Below are 18,712 nucleotides of genomic sequence, written 5' to 3' on the forward strand. Positions count from 1 at the left end.
GGTAATAAATTACTTCTCTACTATAAAGAAGTTGTATTCTGGCATCTTCTTTAAGATGATCCCAATTCTTGCTGGTGAGAGGATTTACTAAATCTCAGTCCTGACTAAGGGAAAATGACTTTGTTCCTTTGCAAGAAATAACCACATGTGACTCAAAAGCCATCAGAGTAGCAATTCCCTAACACCTTGTGAGGTTGCACAACCTTTAGCAAAATAAAAGGATTTGTTCCTGGCATCCTTGAGCATAATTGATTTCTTCATTATGCAAAAGTTGCTTTCATGAGTTTGATATGTGCATTTCTAGGCCAAGTTTGTGACTGAAAGGATTAAGATACTTATCCATTGCAATCTGGGCACATACAAAATGCTCATTAATAGTGCTTTACAAAGGCAGGATGATGCAGCCCCTAGACTGATAAGATCATATTTCTTCATACTTCACAGTTAGGCTAGACAGGAACAGTAATGAGGCATTATAATTGGGCAGATGACATTTCACAAAAGATTGAAGTTACTTCTTGTCTCTGCATTCCTTTTTGCAGTTAATTGCGTCCAGTATGCCAAATGCTGTACTAAGCATCGTGACCTACCTTGTCTCAGTAGTCCTCAGCTGAATCACTTGTGGAACTTCTTAAAACTATATATATATGCTTGGGTTCCAACCTGGTCTCAGAAAGGATCTGGAAAAAAAATGCCTTAAAAAGAAAAATTTCCACAAATGATTCTCACAGTTCTGGCTAACTACCACTACCTTTTCTCCTTTCTTCTTCAAAATCTTGAAATGTCATCTCTGAGTGATTTTAAAGGTAAAGAAAAAGGAATAAAAATAAGCCTTGCAGACATTCTGTTCTGACTGTGCTATGATCATGAAGGTAGAAGGAAGTGTTTCTGCATTCAATGGATTTGAATATGTGAAGTCCTAAGCCTTCATCTTTTCTTTTCTCTGGTTCCTCTCTGCAGTCTCCTTTCAGCCTGCTTCAGGAATGAGCTTGTGGAGCCGCGGAGAGAAACCCCGAGACAATCTGACGCCTTCTTTAGACATTCCAGTCCCCCAAATCGATCAGTGTACCCATAGAATCCCATCTCTGTATTTTGAGTGTGTGTGTTTACTGTGTTTCTGTGTGTGTGTGAGAGAGAGTGTGTGTGTGTGTGGGTGTGTGTGTACACATGTGTGTGTGTATCCAGCCCTCGTAACCAGGACTTGAAGACGCTTTGGCTCAGAGACCCAACTGCTCAGAGGCACACAGCCATTAGTGAGAAAATCTCTGAAGGGACTCAAAACTGTACAAGAAAGGACGTTTTCTGCAGATTCTGTATCCTTAGATCTAGTATGGGTCTGTCAGGAACCTCTGTGTTTGTCTGTGAGCTTTTGTGTTGTTTCTCAGGAGGGAGGAGCTCAGGTTGGGACGAGGGGCATTACGATGTTTATTGGAACCCTTTTCTGTTACCTTCTGTTGTTTCTGAAACTCATGAAGAAGCTTTTGAGCGGGTCTCAAACTTAGATGTCTTTTTAAGACAAGGAGAAAAAAAGTTGTTATTGTCTGTGGGTGACTGAGAGATTCAGTCAGGCCCTTTTAATGCTGGTCATGCAATGATACTGCAAATAGTAACAAGCTAAGGTGTCAAATGTACTGCTGGGCAGACAGGTGATAACTACCACAAGTCACCACTGTAGGGGATGATTCTTTTCTTCTTTTCGAGAACATACATCATCAGTATCCTCCCCTCATATGTAGTAGAAAGTTCATTAATGCTGTGTCAGACCCTGCACTAACAACCCATGTCAGCATCTGATGTGATAGTCTGTCTTCCTTGCTCCTGGAAACCCTGGAGACCTATCCCTCCAAACTGGTGTTTGGACCGCAAGGAAAGTAAACCTCTTGTCATTTTAAGAAGAGGGTATAACTACCCTGGTGATATTCTTCCAGGCAGCCGTATATCATTCTTCAGTGCCCAAAGTGGAATTCAAAATCCTAACACCAAATCTATGATTAACATCTCTGGAGTTCCTGTCCCTCAGTCTGACCCTAAAGTCACCCATATCACTAATATTGTTCAAACTGTCTTGTCAAGGACACTTAGGTTTTGTCTAAGTGATGTCCAAGTAAACACATGTTAAAGTCAACCCTCCTGGCCCAAATATTAGAGTTGATGACTTTACTTTTTTTGGTTCAGTGAGTTTAGAGGATCTATATATTTCCATTTAAAAATCATATTTAAAAATAATAATATAAAGACTTAAAAAATCTTCTCCCCACACCAGGTCACCAGCTCTTTATTCTGTGTCACCACAGCAATGATTTCTTGTTATTGAGGCTGTTGCTTTATGGATGTGTGATTTTAATTTTCAATAAACTTTTGCATCTTGGTTTATCTTGCAGTTTTTCTTTTCTGTCTCTTTTGCTTTTTAAAAAATCTCTTAAATGCTGGAATATTTTCATTTAAGTGCTTGAAGTACCATGTGTAAGTCGAAAGAGCAAGCAGAATAGGTCATTTGGGTTCTGTCTACACTATTGTCAGTAGTTGCTGTTTTTATTTAAGATACTCTGTATCAAGGTCATCAATCCTAAAAACAAATTTCAATGCCAACACTAACTTGAAAATATGTTTTAGCCCTGTGCATGTTAAATTTCATCATAAAGAGCTAGACCCTTAAAGTATCATTTGTTTACATCTCTGAACAAGTCTCAGGTTATATCTTCAGCTGCCAAGTTCTTTAGAAGAAATTTAAGTGAAATTCCAATTTATTAAGTATTTTGGCTTCTGTGACAAAGGCCATAGAAAATATCCAGAAATCTGTAGTGGAACCTGTTGTCCAATGCTTTGAAAAAGAAAATTACATTTTCTGATCTTTGAGTAACTCTTTTTTAAAACTTCAAAAACTATTTTTCTAAATAAAAATAGTATAGTTGCTTAGAAAAGCACTTAAGAAAAAACTTGTTTATGTTTGAGATAAAAGTAGAATAGTGAAATCAATTGTCTTGTTACACTGGTACAGGTTTCACTTTCCTTTTAAGGAATTCACAAATTCCTTGTTTAGTTTTTTAACATTTGCACTTTCTTTCAGACTTTTTGTTCTGAAATTCACTCTCTTTTTATGGAAGTTCTTAATGGGTTTGTAGTAATGTTTATATACATGCATATATGTGAGCTGATGGAACATATTTTATAATTACAGTTGATCTAGCTGGAAAAGAAACACTGTCTTTTGTCTTTAGAAGCAAAATTCCCCAGATAGGGAGCAAAGTTACACACGGGATGGTACTGGGCAGAATTTCCAAGAGGAACCATTCCTATTCTCATGTTCCATGTCTTTCCACCCACTGCCCCCCTCTTTTTTTTTGACCCTCTCATACCTGTGGTGTTTTCAGGATCTGAGACTGCACTCCAGCAATGGCTTGGTAAGATACTTCACCCTGTCATTGCCAGATTCCACTAGAGAGTTATCTTTTCTTTAGCAGTGGAAGATTGAAGGACACAGAAGGAATCCTTTGGTGGAATTCTAGGCATCTCCAGCAAAACAGAGAAGACTTTGAATTTGTGTCTTCTTAAGAATCTTAACTCTCTGCCACATAGATACTCGCTAGACTCTGAACTGGGAAACCCGATTTCAATCCTGGATGATCCTAAAGCTCTCCTGTGGTTCTGAGATATGGGATTTTATTCCTAGAAATGTACACAGAAACCTACATTATCAGCGTTAAGAACTAGAACTTGATTTTCCCAGGACTTCTACTCAAAACTAGAAATACATGGAACATACCTTTTCTAATTTTTGTATGTTGGATTCCTGAAAAAATCTAAAGTGCCTCTGGAGAAAATGACCTGAGGCTTACACCTTGTTATTTTTCTGGGGGTATCTAAATTCCTACTTTTTCCATTTAGTCTGTGTGTATTGTGTGTGTGCACGTTTTCATTTTTGAGTGGGGACAGAAACCATAACAGCACAGGTTATGTTGTCTCTGAACACTTTTTCCATCTCTTAATATGCCCCAGCAATATTTAGGATTGTCTGCTCAAACATTGTGACATTATATTTGTAAAGGAGAAAAAAATTGTTCTTCAAGGCCTTTAAATTGGTTATAATTTTTTTTCAGCTTTGCTCCCTTTTCCAGAGCACATAGAGATGTTCAGAATATTTTCTACATCAGACATACAAGCTTATAATAAACAGATGACCACAACTTTTCTCCTTGTAGTTTTAACACTCACTTCAGCATTAAAGGAGATGCATTCAAAGTTTCTGCACTTTTCAGACTCTCTTATTCATCTCTTCACCCTAATTTCTGGATTTGTCCAGCTAAGAGTCCTTGCCACTTCTTCTTATTCTTAAACTGACACCTCTTATCCCCTTGACTACACACTAAAATATTAAACATTTGGAGCTGGAGGGGAAGAGCAAAAGGCAGCAATGTCTCTTAAGCACCTACAATTTACAGGACAATATCCAGGACTCTTACATAATCTGATTTAATCTCCATAGCAAGTCTTCTGGAGTGAGTGTAATACCTGTTCTACAGATTAAGAAAATGAGACTGGAGAGACTTGTATAAAACCCAAAATCCCTTAACTGATTTGGGTCAGATCTAAAATATTTACCCAGATGTTTTGATTGGCTCCAAAATTCATGTTCCTTCTTTGTTCATCTATGACTTGTGACCTACCTTCCTCAAAAATAGTTTAGGTGGCTTAAAATGAACTAATAAAATTATAGAAAAACAAAGACCACAAAGGGAACAGGAGAAGGGAATTGTAATAGGATGTGGAAGAAGGCATTCACTATAATTAAGGGTCCAGGGAAAATTCAGAGCTTTTAAATACACTTTCACTTTCCTAGTGGTGGACATTAATGCTTCAAAGAACGTTTCTATTAGTTCTTGCTGTACATGTGACTGATTGGGGAGGGTAGGAGGGATAAGTAGACTTTTCTTTAGGTTACAGAGGACCAGTCTGCCTCTGGAGTCTTGGCAACCAGGCCTCTTTGTTACTTTGTGGGGGGTAAAGATAAAGGAAGAAGCACTTGGTGAAGTTTCTCTTGGTCATCCTGCTCTGAGCTTTCTTGGAATTCAATATGGACTTAACAGATGTTCCTAGGTATATTCAAAAGTGTTGACTCATGCAAGGCTTCTGCACAGGGGTGGAGTGGACCTGGGGATAGGTAGGACTCCCTTTACTATATCCTTCATTCCACACTTTATCTCAGCCTCCTATGTTTCCCTCACTACTTTACCTACTTCTTGATTATGTAATGTGTTGCACTGCCTTACTTCTGGGAAGGTGCCACAAAATGGAATGCTTTGGACTAAGAGAAGAGCCCTCTCAGCTCATCATTTACAGCCATGTGTGACTTGGGTCCACTTTTTCTTAGAGTATTATATTTACCCATCTGTACAACAGGCATTATCATTTCTGCCCATCACTACCCTGCCATCCCACATCCATGTGAGACTCATTCAGAAAATGGATAAAGGAGAGCTTGGTAACCTGAAGAATCTTACAATTGGGAGAGTTTATTATATAAACACCTGTTTATACAACAAGGATCTAAACTTGTTTTCTTGAGGAGGGCTAACGTGAGAAATCAGTACCCTCCCGCTTTAAGGCAGCAATGGTAAAATACAGCTGAATTGTCAATTGCACGTTAATTGTTGTGTTCATTTATGCAAATATAGCCTATTATTTGAATTCCTCTAGCCAAGGCTCATTCAGTAATATGGTTGGAGGCTTCTATGTTTTGTGTAATTATGGAGGATGCAGAGTGGCAGCTTTGAAGTCCAAGCCTAGCACTACTGTAGCACTCAGGTGTTAGAGCCACTTGTTATTTTTTCAGACATTATTATACCATGCTTGTTTGGAACTTGGATTCATGTACAGAGCCTTCTAAATCTGATATACACACAAACAAAACTTGACTATGCAAGTTTGTATGGCTCCAACAGGGAGGAGACAAATAGGAACAAAATAATACATCTTATTTGAAAAGTGTCATAGGGGAGGTTTTCCCCTTTTACATGCTCAACCCAATCTTCATTTTAGGGGCACAGATTACTCACTGTAAATGCCTGATAGTGTCTGATAGTGTGTACAATTCTTCCTCATCTTATCTTGTTCAGTTATCACCATTGCTCTACAAGGTTGGTTGGATTATAATCACCATATATCCTTTGTTCTATGAGCTTCTCAAAGATGAGATAATTTCTTATGAGTTTCCCCATGTCTAGCATCTAACTCATGCAGTAAGTATATATATATTTAGTTTACATACATTTTAGTTTTCTGGTGAGGGGTGTTTACTGGCTTGCACAGAGACCTATAGCTTTCTAATATACGCTGAAGGAAGACTCAATTCTTGAATTTCTGACTCCATATCCCCTAATTCTGGTAGAAATCACTAGTTTAAAGTCAGGAATGGCAGCTGAATAGGGAATGTCATATATAATATAATACATAGTGCTGTGTACATTCTCAGTGGCTGCAGTCCTGTCTGACTCTTTGTGACACCATGGACCATAGCCCACCAGGCTCCTCTGTCCATGGGATTTTCCCAGCAAGAATACTAGAGGGGGTTGCCATGCCCGCCTCCAGGGGATCTTCCTGACCCAGAGATTGAACCCCTGTCTTCTGCATCTCCTGCACTGCAGGTGGATTCTTTACCACTGTGCCCAGGGAAGCCATAATACATAGTAGGACAAACCAGTTCTAGTTAGTTTGCAAATCAAAGTCATGCTGAATGGAAAACTGTGTTTCTTCTTCCCTTTGTAAGAGACACAGATTTGATCTCTCCGTGGGGAAGATCCCCTGGAGTAGGAAATGGCAACCCACTCCAGTGTTCTTGCCTGAAAAATTCTGTGGACAGAGGAACCTGGCAGGCTACAGTTTATGGGGTCATAAAGAGTCGAACACAACTGAGTGCCTGCACACACACACACACACACACGCCCCAGAGACTTGTGGAAGCTTACACACACACACACACACACACACACAGGCCCCAGAGACTTGTGGAAGCTGAACAGAACAGTTGTTTGGACTCTCAGATTCCCTCTGTGTAGAGAGGCTGTTGGTATTCTGATGGGCTCCCTCATGGCCCAGAAACAGCTAAGCTGAGAAGGCATGTTTCCGTGTTGAGGCCTCTGCATGATGGCTGCCAAATGCCCTGTTTGATTGGCTTTATGGTTACTTTCTTCATATCCCAAATTGCCAAGCTCCAGCTATAGGCGAAACACCTCGGCCACAATTTGAGCTCACCATCTCCATGTCTTTCATAAGCCTTTGGGTCTTCACTCAGTTCTTTTCCCTTTTTGATTTTCACCTTGAGAGGGATGGAGAAAACAAAAGGGGGAGAAGAAGATGCAGTGATTTCCCCTCTCACAAAGGAGATGCTTTAGGAAGATACTCATCTCTGTCCTGTAGTCACATAGGAAACATATGATATGATGATAGCCTTGTGATCCCTGCCAAGGCAGGAGAGGTTCTCAGATGGAAACACAAATAAGTTCCTGTCATTGCTCTGGAGGAATATTTTTACACCTATATAGTTAGGGCCATGTTTTAATCTGAGACCTGTTGGAAATGACCGGTCCCCACTCCTCAGCATCCTGTGCTTACCATACTTCCATGTTTGTGTTCCCAGGACCTCGATGCAGTCTCAGTCTTCCTACGGTAACAGCTCCCCACCTCTGAACAAAATGAACAGCATGAACAAGCTGCCTTCCGTGAGCCAGCTTATCAACCCTCAGCAGCGCAACGCCCTCACTCCCACCACCATTCCTGATGGCATGGGAGCCAACAGTAAGAACATCTCCCTTGAGCCGCAGCTGGAGGACCAGCAGGGCTAGTGTAGTGGAAGACTCTGCTCTGGGATCAGGGAAGGCGTGCTCTGAAGCTGTATGCGAGGCACAAAGAGACAGGACAGATCGAAGCTGAGTGGCTTAAATTTCTCTTGGGCAAAGTTGTCTCACTTTTAAGATCTGTGACTCATTGCAAAGCACATTGGTAGAGATGGAGAAGGCTATTCCTTTAGTAGGGATAAGGATATCTGTAGAAAGAACAGGCTGCTTCCTGCCAACCTGGATGACGACCCACCTTCTACAATCTTTGAGATTATTGGTAGGAAACCTGGCCAACTTGTTGGAAGCAGCATAGTGTGGTGGACTTAAAATCTAGAGAAAAAGATTGTAGTCTGGACTCCATTGCAGTATTAGCTGTGTAACTCTGGACAAGTCACCTCTCTGATCTAATGCTCAGTTTTCCATTCATAAAATTATCATTCTGCACACTTAACAGTTTATCAGTCTGTGACTCCACACTTTTGGTCTTCTCAACTCATCCCCTTCATCTCATACACAGTTATTAAAGAATCAACATATAGAAAGGAGCCTCCCTTTTATTTACTCACACACAGATTCCTCATATCAACTAAGTATAACTATAAGAGAAAATGTGTGAATTGAGCCTGGAAATGGATGATGATCAGTACATAGCTTTGCTGTAAATATAATTAGCTTGTCCACTAGAACTTAATCTAGCAGAGTGGATATCCAAACTTGAAAGAAAAAAAAATAGCAAACACACAGTGAGATGAAAAAAAATACAGAAGGGTTACAAAGCCTAAATACATCCCATGTGTCTTGTAATCACCCTCATAAAGCAGTGCCTAAGTCTTATCCTAGAAATCCTCATGTTTTTTATCAATCCTTCAGATTTGCATTTCACTGTTGCCTTGGAGAGACTGGGTTTTCTTTTTTTTTTTAACTTTTTATTTAATATTGGAGTATAGCTGATTAACAGCGTTGTGACAGTTTCAAGGTATACAGCAAAGGGACTCAGCTACACATATACATGTACCCATTCTCCTCCAAACTCTGCTCCCATCCAGGCAGGGAGGCTCGGATTGTGACTCTCTCTGGTTCTGATAGCACCTGTTCAGACTGTATTGACATCAGAGGTATATGAGGTTTGGTTCCTTGGTATGGCAATGCAGACATTAGAGCCAGACCACTCTCTCACTAGTGACAAATACATCGTAAGACTAAACCTGACCCCTCAATAGGCCTACTACTTTGGCAATAAAAGGAGAAGGAACCATTTATTATTATTATTATTTGCTTTCTCTCTGATGAGATCTTAAAGTCCTCAACTTTGTTTTGAGATGACAAAATAGGGATAGTGGTAATGATCCTTCACATTTGTGTAACAGTTCGTGTCCTTTTTTCCTTATTTATGCTTAATAGTTTTCCTCTGGTGGCATCAGGAAAGTCAGAGGGGAACTGATGAAACGTTCTTGGCCTGTGCTCTCTAGCTGACTAGCTGGTGGTAGAGGACTTTCCCCTTTGGTAAACGACAATTCACTAAAATAGAAGCAAATTACCTTCATCTTTTTGTGGACATGTTATTGTGCTTTATATTCTTTTATACCTAAAAACAAAATCTGTTTCATAATTATTATTGGTATTGAGCTTTTCTTCTCTATAGGTGAGTGTTTACAGTTTGTTCTTTAGTAAGAAATCAGTCCAGGTTGGTGTCATTCCCAAACATAATCCTGAAATGGACCAGAAAGAAAGAACTAGGGTCTTTCATTGCCTCCTTCCTTCTGAGACATTTAGTTCCCTACAAATACTGCAGTGAATTCTCTCATTCCCAAACCAGTAGCCCAAAGGGCCCTGTCTCATTCATGGATTTGTTCATTTGTTCACATAATTTAAGTTTCCTGGGCATCTGCTCTATGCCAGGCACTGTGCTTGGGTCTCTGGGGAACCAGACATGCATCAGGTCTAATCTCCATGCTTAAAGAGATTAGCCTAGTGAAGGAGGCAGAAATATAACTCAGGAAGGCAAATACAAGGAGAATGGTATTAACATCAGGAGCAGCAAGTATTACAAGGAGACAGAGCAGTAGAAGTAGAAAACAGAATGGGAAGAGATTGTTCTAAGAACATGTACCGTAGTCAAGAAGTATGTCATTAGTTTGGAGTTTGGTAACTCTTCTGTTCAGTGAGATGCAGGGTGCTTAGAGGGATGTAGTAAGAGATAAGACTGGAAAGGAAGGCTGGTAGAGTAGACCCTTGGTAACGTTAAACCAGGTGAGATGGACCACTGGGATGCTGGTATGTGATAACGGCAGTAACCCTCTCTGTTCCTCCTGCTTCTGTTCAGTTCCTATGATGGGCACCCACATGCCAATGGCTGGAGACATGAATGGACTCAGCCCCACCCAAGCCCTCCCTCCCCCACTCTCCATGCCATCCACCTCCCACTGCACCCCCCCACCTCCGTACCCCACAGATTGCAGCCTTGTCAGGTGAGTCCACAGCATGTCCCCTGGGGGCCTGTCCTAAGCATCTCTGGGTGGTGGAGGGTGGACACTGTCAAAGTGAATAGCATAGTTGGAAAGAAAGAAGCAACCCTGTGGTTCAAGTTCAGTTATCTCTCATCTATGGAGTCATCAGTAGTATTTAATCAAAGTAACCACAATAATCAACATGGGAAAAAGTGAAAATGTGAGTTGATAGGCATATAAGTATCCATGCCTGTTTTCTCCATCTTCACTTACTCCCTTACTCCTCCATCATATTTTTATAGTCAGTTGTGACCTTTAAATTGGTGCTCAGGGCTGGGGTTCCCAAAAGGGCAGTCAACTTGCTATCTTGCTCCCTTTCCTGCTCTCTAGGCCTCATAGCTCTCAACCACCATGGGATCACTATTTTGAAGCTGAATGTCCATCAAAAAGTTTGAATGTTAGCAAAAATGACAGGGACTCTCAAGAAGCCAGTGGCCTCTTCTGCTTTGTCATATGAGAAACAGGGACATTCCAGGAAAGGGAGTTCAGATAGCTAGAAGAAAGAAAGCCATGAAGCCTAGAAGTTTGTTTCCAGCAGAGGCAAGTGTAGGTGTCCACATCTCATGCCTGTTGCCTGGCATCTGCTCGGGCTTCATGTGCAGGACTTTTTCACTTGGCTGCTGGAATAATAGGTGTTGGTGCCCACATGATTGATCCAGCAGCGTTAGCAGTGTCAGTCAGAAAGATGGCCAAATGCATGTCTCATCCCATCCGTATTTGGCTCTGTGATGATTGTGGTACCATTGACCTGAGACCAGGAAAGAAAAGAAGGGGATCTGTATCCTGAAGAGGACATAAATCAGAAAGCATTGATGACTTCACAGTATAGTGGCCCACAATTTTTCCTTAGCCACATAAACCATTCTCAGAAACCTCAGATACAGACAATCAAAGTGGAGACGCTATTTTTGAAGTAAAGAGCCAGGAGGCAAGAGGACTGGAAACCTGAGCACTGGCCTCCTTCCTTTCACCCCCTGCAATGGCTCCTAAGGCTCTGATATGCAACCCCTGGAACTCCACTTATCCATCATTTGAAAAATCTCTGCTCTGCAGGAATCCTTCAACAGTTGACTTTAATCTCTGTAGATCTAAATTAAAGTTCATGTCACTGCTGCTGCTGCTGCTCTGCTAAGTCGCTTCAGTCGTGTCCGACTCTGTGCGACCCCATAGACGGCAGCCCACCAGGCTCCCCCGTCCCTGGGCTTCTCCAGGCAAGAACACTGGAGTGGGTTGCTTGCCATTTCCTTCTCTAATGCATGAAAGTGAAAGGTGAAAGTGAAGTCGCTCAGTCGTGTCTGACTCTTAGCGACCCCATGGACTGTAGCCCACCAAGCTCCTCCATCCATGGGATTTTCCAGGCAAGAGTACTGGAGTGGGGTGCCATTGCCTTCTAATCACCCCCAAACCTCCAATCCAAGGCCCCACATATATTTTATATACCCTAGTCTCTTCTATAGGGCATCCCAGGGAAAAATGTTGGGTTTTCCTTTATCTTGCCAATGCAGTTGGGGTGAACTTTCTTTTTCTGTTTCCTCCTTCCTCTTCCCTCCTCCCTCTGCAGTTTCTTAGCAAGGTTGGGCTGTTCATCATGTCTGGACTATTTCACGACCCAGGGGCTGACCACCATCTATCAGATTGAGCATTACTCCATGGATGTAAGTAACTGTTAGACTTTTCTCTTGAGTTTTATTTCTTAATTTCCTCCCTCTGGTGACATCCACCTTGTAATTGAATTCCCTCTGTTTCTCAATCCTCAATTTTGATGAAACCCATAACCATATTAGAAAGATCCCCAGACCTCCATCTCTACATTTGAGAAGCTCAGGACTCAGCCATCCTCAGCTTGTCTGATCAGTCAGCCGTCTTCTATTACATGCATACTATGTGCAGAGTAGGAAAAAGATCTGGTACCCACCTTCAAGGAATATATGATCTCTGAAGACTTCAGAGGACTTTCTGGAAGTTCTCATTAATTGGTGTAAGATCCCAGGGAGGATAGCAAGAAGGTAGTGATGTCATTCTTACTTTAAAACATGGGGGGACAACAGTATAGTCATTTGTCTGGATTAGTTGATGTCAGAACCAGGAATAGAACCCTGAGGTGTAAGCTTCTGGCCTTTCACCCTATTAATTGAACTTTTCTGCCTTTCCTTAAAATAGGACATGATAGGGGATTGAGCTGTGTCTCTCAATAAGAACCATATGTTTGTTCATGATCAAATCTACCAGAATAGGGTCCAGGCATCCCTGACCACTGGGAAAGATCACTGGTTATGGGTTCAAGTCCCAGCTGTGCTTTTTAGTGGTGATAAGAACATGGTGTAATCACTTTGCTTCTCTGGGTCTCAGTTAATCAAATTGGGTTCAAAATCACCGCCTTCTGGCTTTGATAGCCTTTAGAGCAACCTGGATGGGAGGGAACTTACTCTTGCTTCTACAGTACCTCTTGAACTACTGCTCACATGGGAGGGAGCTCATTTCATTCTGGTTTACAGCAATCTGGTTTTTCTCCCAGGCTACGCTATATGCTGCTCTGTTTGGGGTTCACTCTCCTCCCTTCTAGCTTCCAGGGGGCCCTTTGGGCTGGTGGAAGAAGATATTCTCTGCCTCTGCTGCTGCTTCTGTAGTTGAGACCTCTTTTTGCCCCCCTCCTTGAGCACCGATGCCAGAGACAGCCCGTGCAGTGTAAGAACACCCCTGCCCTGCGGTAATGAGCATATGCTGCACTGCCCCGATGCCTGCCCTTCTTCGCCCCTCAATCACCCCTGGCTGCTGCTCCCTAATGGAAGAAATTACAAGTGAAAGACACATAGAAAGCTTTAGGAGTATGTTCCAGTAGGTTTTGAGAACTTCACAATGATGTCCATCCATTGAAGGCAGTTTGACACAAGTCATTGTGTTGCACTGTGTTTGAGAACCTTACATGATGGAACAGGAACTTTGTCCCTTCCTTATATTTTTAAAGTTTTGTCTTCCACTTCTCCCCAATGGGGACTGTGTCAGGATGCCTGTTTGGTTGTTAGGATCTGCCGATGCTCTCCACAAGTCCATCTCTGCTGGTGTTAGCTAGGTCCTGAGCCAGGCTCTGGGCTACAGCTATCCTGCCCATCAGGATAAGTTCAGATCTATCTAGAGAGTAATGCAGTTCAATGGAGCCTAGTTTTCAGAGAGTTTTGGATTTATTTGGAGTTTCAGAAGCATACAGAGGTATGCTGACTTATCTATTTGTGGAGTAACTTCTTTATAATATATTCTCCTGCTAGAATAGGAAATTAGAGTACTCATACTGCTCATTTCCAAATTAAGAAATATTGGGAGGCTATCTAATTTCTGCATCCTCACTTCAGCTTCTTCTTGTTCATCACTGGAAATAGACACTTACTATTCAGCTTGTCTCTCAACACCAGTCTTAGTTACTTCACATACTTCCCTGGAAAGAATATGGTTAAATTTCAGTGTTTTTATAAGTATTCCCTCTAAGATGCAAGAATGGGTTAATCATGATATAACATAGTAATAACACAGATGACTGAGATTTACATAGTATGCTTTATAATGTGCAATATACTTTCACATCCACATTAGCATATGAGTCCACATTATATGTTGACCTAAAAAGGAATTGTATCCCATTTTGTCAATGAGGAAACTGAGGCCAGTAGGAAATAAATGACTTGAAGGAAGTCTAGAGCTAGCTAGTCAGTGACAGAATAAGAGCTTCTGCCAAGGTCTTCTGATGCCAAGCACAATGTTCTTTCCACCTACCATGCTGCTCCATAAAAAAATGCCAACCATCACTAAAACAGGCTAATGAAGAACTAATGCAGATAAACAGAGATGCTACCACAGTTAGTTAAGATCAATCATCTTTGTAATGCCTTCTGCCCCCATCCATAGAACATGGACATATACTCTTTGTTTTGATACCCTGATTGATCCAAACACCAAAAGACCTTTTGACCATTAGGACAGTTACAGGTTCAGAGGCTGTCCTGAGTTTCCAGTTCATTCACTTAATTGTATAATTTTAGATTTATTGACGTCTCTGATCTTCAGCTTTTCTGTCTATAAAATAGGCATAATAATACCAACCACAAATCTTAGCATTAAATAGGATGATGAATAAAAAATGATTAATTGAATGCCTGGCATGTTGTAAGTATTTAGTATTTGTAATTTTTTTTCCTGTCTCCTCATATGAGAAGTGGTAGCATTCTATTAATATCTTTCTTCTAGTGATTAGAGCCAGGTAGATTTGAGAGTTGCCAGATTCCTTTACCTGATGTCTTTGGGGATTTTTGTTCTGTGATCTAAATATTACCTCTATTTTACCAATGAGGAAATGGAGACCAATAGAGCATAAATAAAATACTCTACAAGAAGAGATGACACCTCAAGGCTGTATCTTTGTGCTTAGTTACATATATCTTGAAGATTCATAAAGAGCTGATTTTTTTGTCGAATTTAGAGTTCAATAAATGCAGGTCAATTAAAGCCAAGCATTGGGGAGCCAAATGCTGTGTACTAAATGTTAATTTTTCTCTTTATCCTAATTCTCCTGGATTCACTTCCCTATTGCACAGGATTTGGCAAGTCTAAAAATCCCTGAGCAATTCCGACATGCCATCTGGAAAGGCATCCTGGACCACCGGCAGCTCCACGACTTCTCCTCCCCTCCCCACCTCCTGCGGACCCCAAGTGGTGCCTCCACAGTCAGCGTAGGCTCCAGTGAGACCCGGGGTGAGCGTGTCATTGACGCTGTGCGCTTCACCCTCCGCCAGACCATCTCCTTCCCACCCCGAGATGAGTGGAATGATTTCAACTTTGACATGGATGCTCGTCGCAACAAGCAACAACGCATCAAAGAAGAGGGGGAGTGAGCTGAGCAGTTGTGGTGCAGCCTCTTCCCATTTTCCCATCTGCCTACCCCCTAATCCCCCACCCCCACAACAAGGCACTCCTTCTTGTCCAGCCAAGCATTCTCCTTAGCTCCTCTCCTTCCTCTTTTCGGTCTGGTTTCTTAAGGGAAGGAGAAATAAGAGGCTACGTTTTACCTAATGTCTGACCTAGTGCCTGATTCTGTTTTCTGGCTTTAAGCCTTCAGCTCCCTTGTTTGCAGGACCGAAATTGTCATGGCTATGCAGAAGTGAGCAAAAAAGCAGTGGGTGTCTCCTTAAGCGGCAGAGAGCTCTCATTGACTTTTATAAAGCATTTTCACCCTTATAGTCTAAGACTATACATATAAATATATAAATATACAGTATGTATTTTTGGGTGGGGGCATTGAGTATTGCTTAAAATGTAATTTAAAGGAAAAAAATGGAGTTGCACTTATCACCTTTTTTTTTTTTTTCTAATTTACTTGTTTTGGATGGCTTATCTATAGGCCTTCTCTCAAAGTCAGCCATGAATGGTAGTAGGTATCTAGATCTTGATAGTATATGTGAGTGACAAGGACATGTAGGTGCCTTCAGTTCTTTTGATGCTAAACACAAGTTACATCCAACCTTTGGTTTGATCTATTTGTTATTATGTGGGTGAGACTGGATACCTATGTACACGATTCTCTACGTTGGTGTATTTTATGTTACTGATATCTCTGCTACTGATGGTGGTTGCCTTCGGGGTGATGTAGCTCAATTACAAGAAAAAGTCCATGTTTACACTGTCACTCACCAGAAGAAAAGAAATATTCTCCCTTGCTTTTGGTTGGGATTGGGGAATGTGAATAACTGCCAAAATCCTTAAAAAGTCATGGCAACCAGTTCAGTAGCACCTGATACCATGTGTCCTGGTATATCAGCAATCTCCTCATATTTAATACCAGACACACCTTAACTCTCAGTATTTATTGGCAAAGCATTAGCTGCCAGTACAAAAGCTTGGAAATTAAATTTCACCAGATTGATTAACTCAATTACATATTTGCTACCCTTGTTTAAGGTTAGCAAATTAAGGTTGATTTGATTGGGATGAATGCACCTGTCTAGTTCTTGCAATAAACCTTTAATATGTTTAAAGAATATCCAGGAAAAACAGGAATCCTACAGAGATATTGCATCTCTGCTAAACAGTAAGAGATCTCGGTAAACCATGAATTGAAGCACTTGGAAGACTTTTTGAAACATAAATAGTATTATTTGGTAAATGTTTCCTCTCGTGACCCTCACATTCTATAAAATTCTGCTTAGAAAGGCTTGTTGATCTTTCTGTCTTCAGGGTTTAAAATAGGGGTATTGATTTGGAAAATGTAAAATTATGAGATCAGTTTTACTGTAGCATTAGTTGTATCACTACATCACTTATCTTTTTGAATACTATTAGTTTTACTTAACTGTGAGAACCCAACTTCCCGTCCATCTCTCTTCTGGACTGTGCACGTGCATAAAAATATCCCAACAGATCAGAGGGTAAGCTTTCCATTGGAGACGTTGCTTGAACCACATAAGCTGAGACTTGTCTTCAGATTCAAAAATAAAAGTGTAAATGGAGATATTCCTGTACATCTTTTAGAAACATACTTCATAGCAGATACTTTTTTTTCAAACCACAAAACCAAGTATTTTGTATATATTGCTAATGAGCTCTTTTAAAAGCCTACTGTGCCTTTTGGTAAAGGGCTATCATTGCACATAAGCATCCAATTTTATTTTAAAGTGCAAAAGGGCTAATGTGGCTCAAAAATATATGAGTTTCACCTGAAAAGTGTATATATATTTTGTGTGTGAAATTGCATACATTGTGTTTTATTATCTTTCTCTTCTTGGGATAGTGGGTTTTCCAGAACCATCGTTGAGATTTTTTTTTTATTATTATTATTGTTTTTGTATTTTCATGGAAACACCATTTAGTGAAACTACAATGTCAAATTAAAAAAAAAATGCCATTACTGTAAGATGGGGGGAAGGGAAAGTTGTTTTTTTATTATTTTTTTTAATTTTGTATGTTAAAGAGAGTGAGTCCTTGATTTCAAAGTTTTATTGTGCATAAATGATAATAAGCACTGCTAATATGTGGAACAAGCATGCAGGTTTGAAAGCCTATTGATGGGAAGAATGAAAGCCATGCCTTTGCAATGCTAGAAGGACAAATGGCTTCCTGGACTGTCCTGAGTGTTTGAATAAACATAGGACATCTGAGCTATCTCAGCACTATTCAGGTAGCACTAAGGACTCAAATTCCTGTACTGTACATCATGGGTTTGGCATGAGCCAAAGCGAGGCACAACTACTGGCCTCTCACATCCTGGTTGCAACTTAACGTTTTTTGAGTGTATGAGTAATTAGCATAAGGGGAGAAAGAATATTAAGGACAGACAAGGGGGCATGGGCTTAATGGAGTTCTACTGTGGCCTCATTACAATATATTACAGTTGGCTGAAGAATGGATACATTTTTGTTTGACATTGGTTAGAAATGGAAATGGAAGATAGAACTTTCTTCATTAAATCCATTTACCTTTTGTTTTCTTGATATTCCCCTAAAATACAGTATGTGGGGTGTTGAATGTTTAAGGGTTACATTTTTTTTATTATTTTTATAATTGTGAAAATTAAGTCAATGCCAAATGTTTTATATGCTTTATTAATGTTTTTGAAAGTTTTTTTTTTTCCTTATAGATGTGATGCTTTTTTTTTTTTTTTTTTTTTAAGTTTCAGTTGCTTGTCTTTTGGAATTTGGGGCAATGGGCTTTGGATGAGCCAGAGGCAAATCCACAAGCCACTTAATGTTTGCCAGGACATGCAATAAAATTAAAAAATAAATAAAATTTGCATTGAGAAATGGTGTTGATGTATGCATCTGTCTGTCTGCCTGCCTGACTGGCCTTTGGCCTTATTTTTATTGAGGTAGAGGAAAAGATGCCAAGGATCCCCAAGAAACATTAGAGAGATTCAAATATTAACACTTAACAAAAAAATCATTATTTTCTTATTTTAGCCAGTCTAAAACCCGGGAGGTGGCTCATGTGGTAAAGAGTCTGCCTGCAATGCAGGAGACCTGGGTTCAATCCCTGAGTCAGGAAGATCCCTTGGAGAAGGGAATGGCAACCCACTAGCATTCTTGCCTAGAGAATCCCATGGACAGAGAAGCCTGGTGGGCTCTAGTCCCTGGGGTTACAGAGTCTGACACAACTGAGTGATTCACACTACACTACTATACTTACATACCTGCTTTGGCACATAAGACACTCACAGATGTAATATGTTATTTGACTGAGGTCAGAATGAGTTTGTTTTGGAACGAGGACTGAAAAGTGAAAGTGAAGTCACTCAGTCATGTCCAACTCTTTGCGACCCCATGGACTGTAGCCTACCAGGCTCCTCCCCCCATGGGATTCTCCAGGCAAGAGTACTGGAGAAGGTTGCCATTTCCT

The 18,712-nt window shown here is 40.6% G+C and overlaps 1 protein-coding gene across 5 annotated transcripts in view; it reads left to right on the forward strand.

Annotated features, from left to right (window-relative positions):
* TP63 (tumor protein p63) overlaps positions 1-18,123 on the forward strand; it is a 262,976-nt gene extending 244,853 nt beyond the window's left edge. For 3 of the 5 annotated variants that reach the window (XM_040253139.1, XM_040253130.1, XM_040253148.1), the window contains 4 exons: positions 7,634-7,791; positions 10,156-10,300; positions 11,901-11,994; positions 14,923-18,123. In XM_040253139.1, coding sequence (XP_040109073.1) covers positions 7,634-7,791; positions 10,156-10,300; positions 11,901-11,994; positions 14,923-15,219 — 694 coding nt within the window. In that variant the 3' untranslated portion in view covers positions 15,220-18,123. Of the gene's footprint in view, positions 1-960; positions 2,379-7,633; positions 7,792-10,155; positions 10,301-11,900; positions 11,995-14,922 lie in introns of those variants that run through there. The other 2 variants (XM_040253157.1, XM_040253166.1) reach the window with 2 other exon arrangements.
* The last annotated feature ends 589 nt before the right edge of the window (positions 18,124-18,712 follow it).

Source organism: Oryx dammah, unplaced genomic scaffold, assembly GCF_014754425.2.
Source record: "Oryx dammah isolate SB20612 unplaced genomic scaffold, SCBI_Odam_1.1 HiC_scaffold_2, whole genome shotgun sequence".
Lineage (NCBI taxonomy): Eukaryota > Metazoa > Chordata > Mammalia > Artiodactyla > Bovidae > Oryx > Oryx dammah.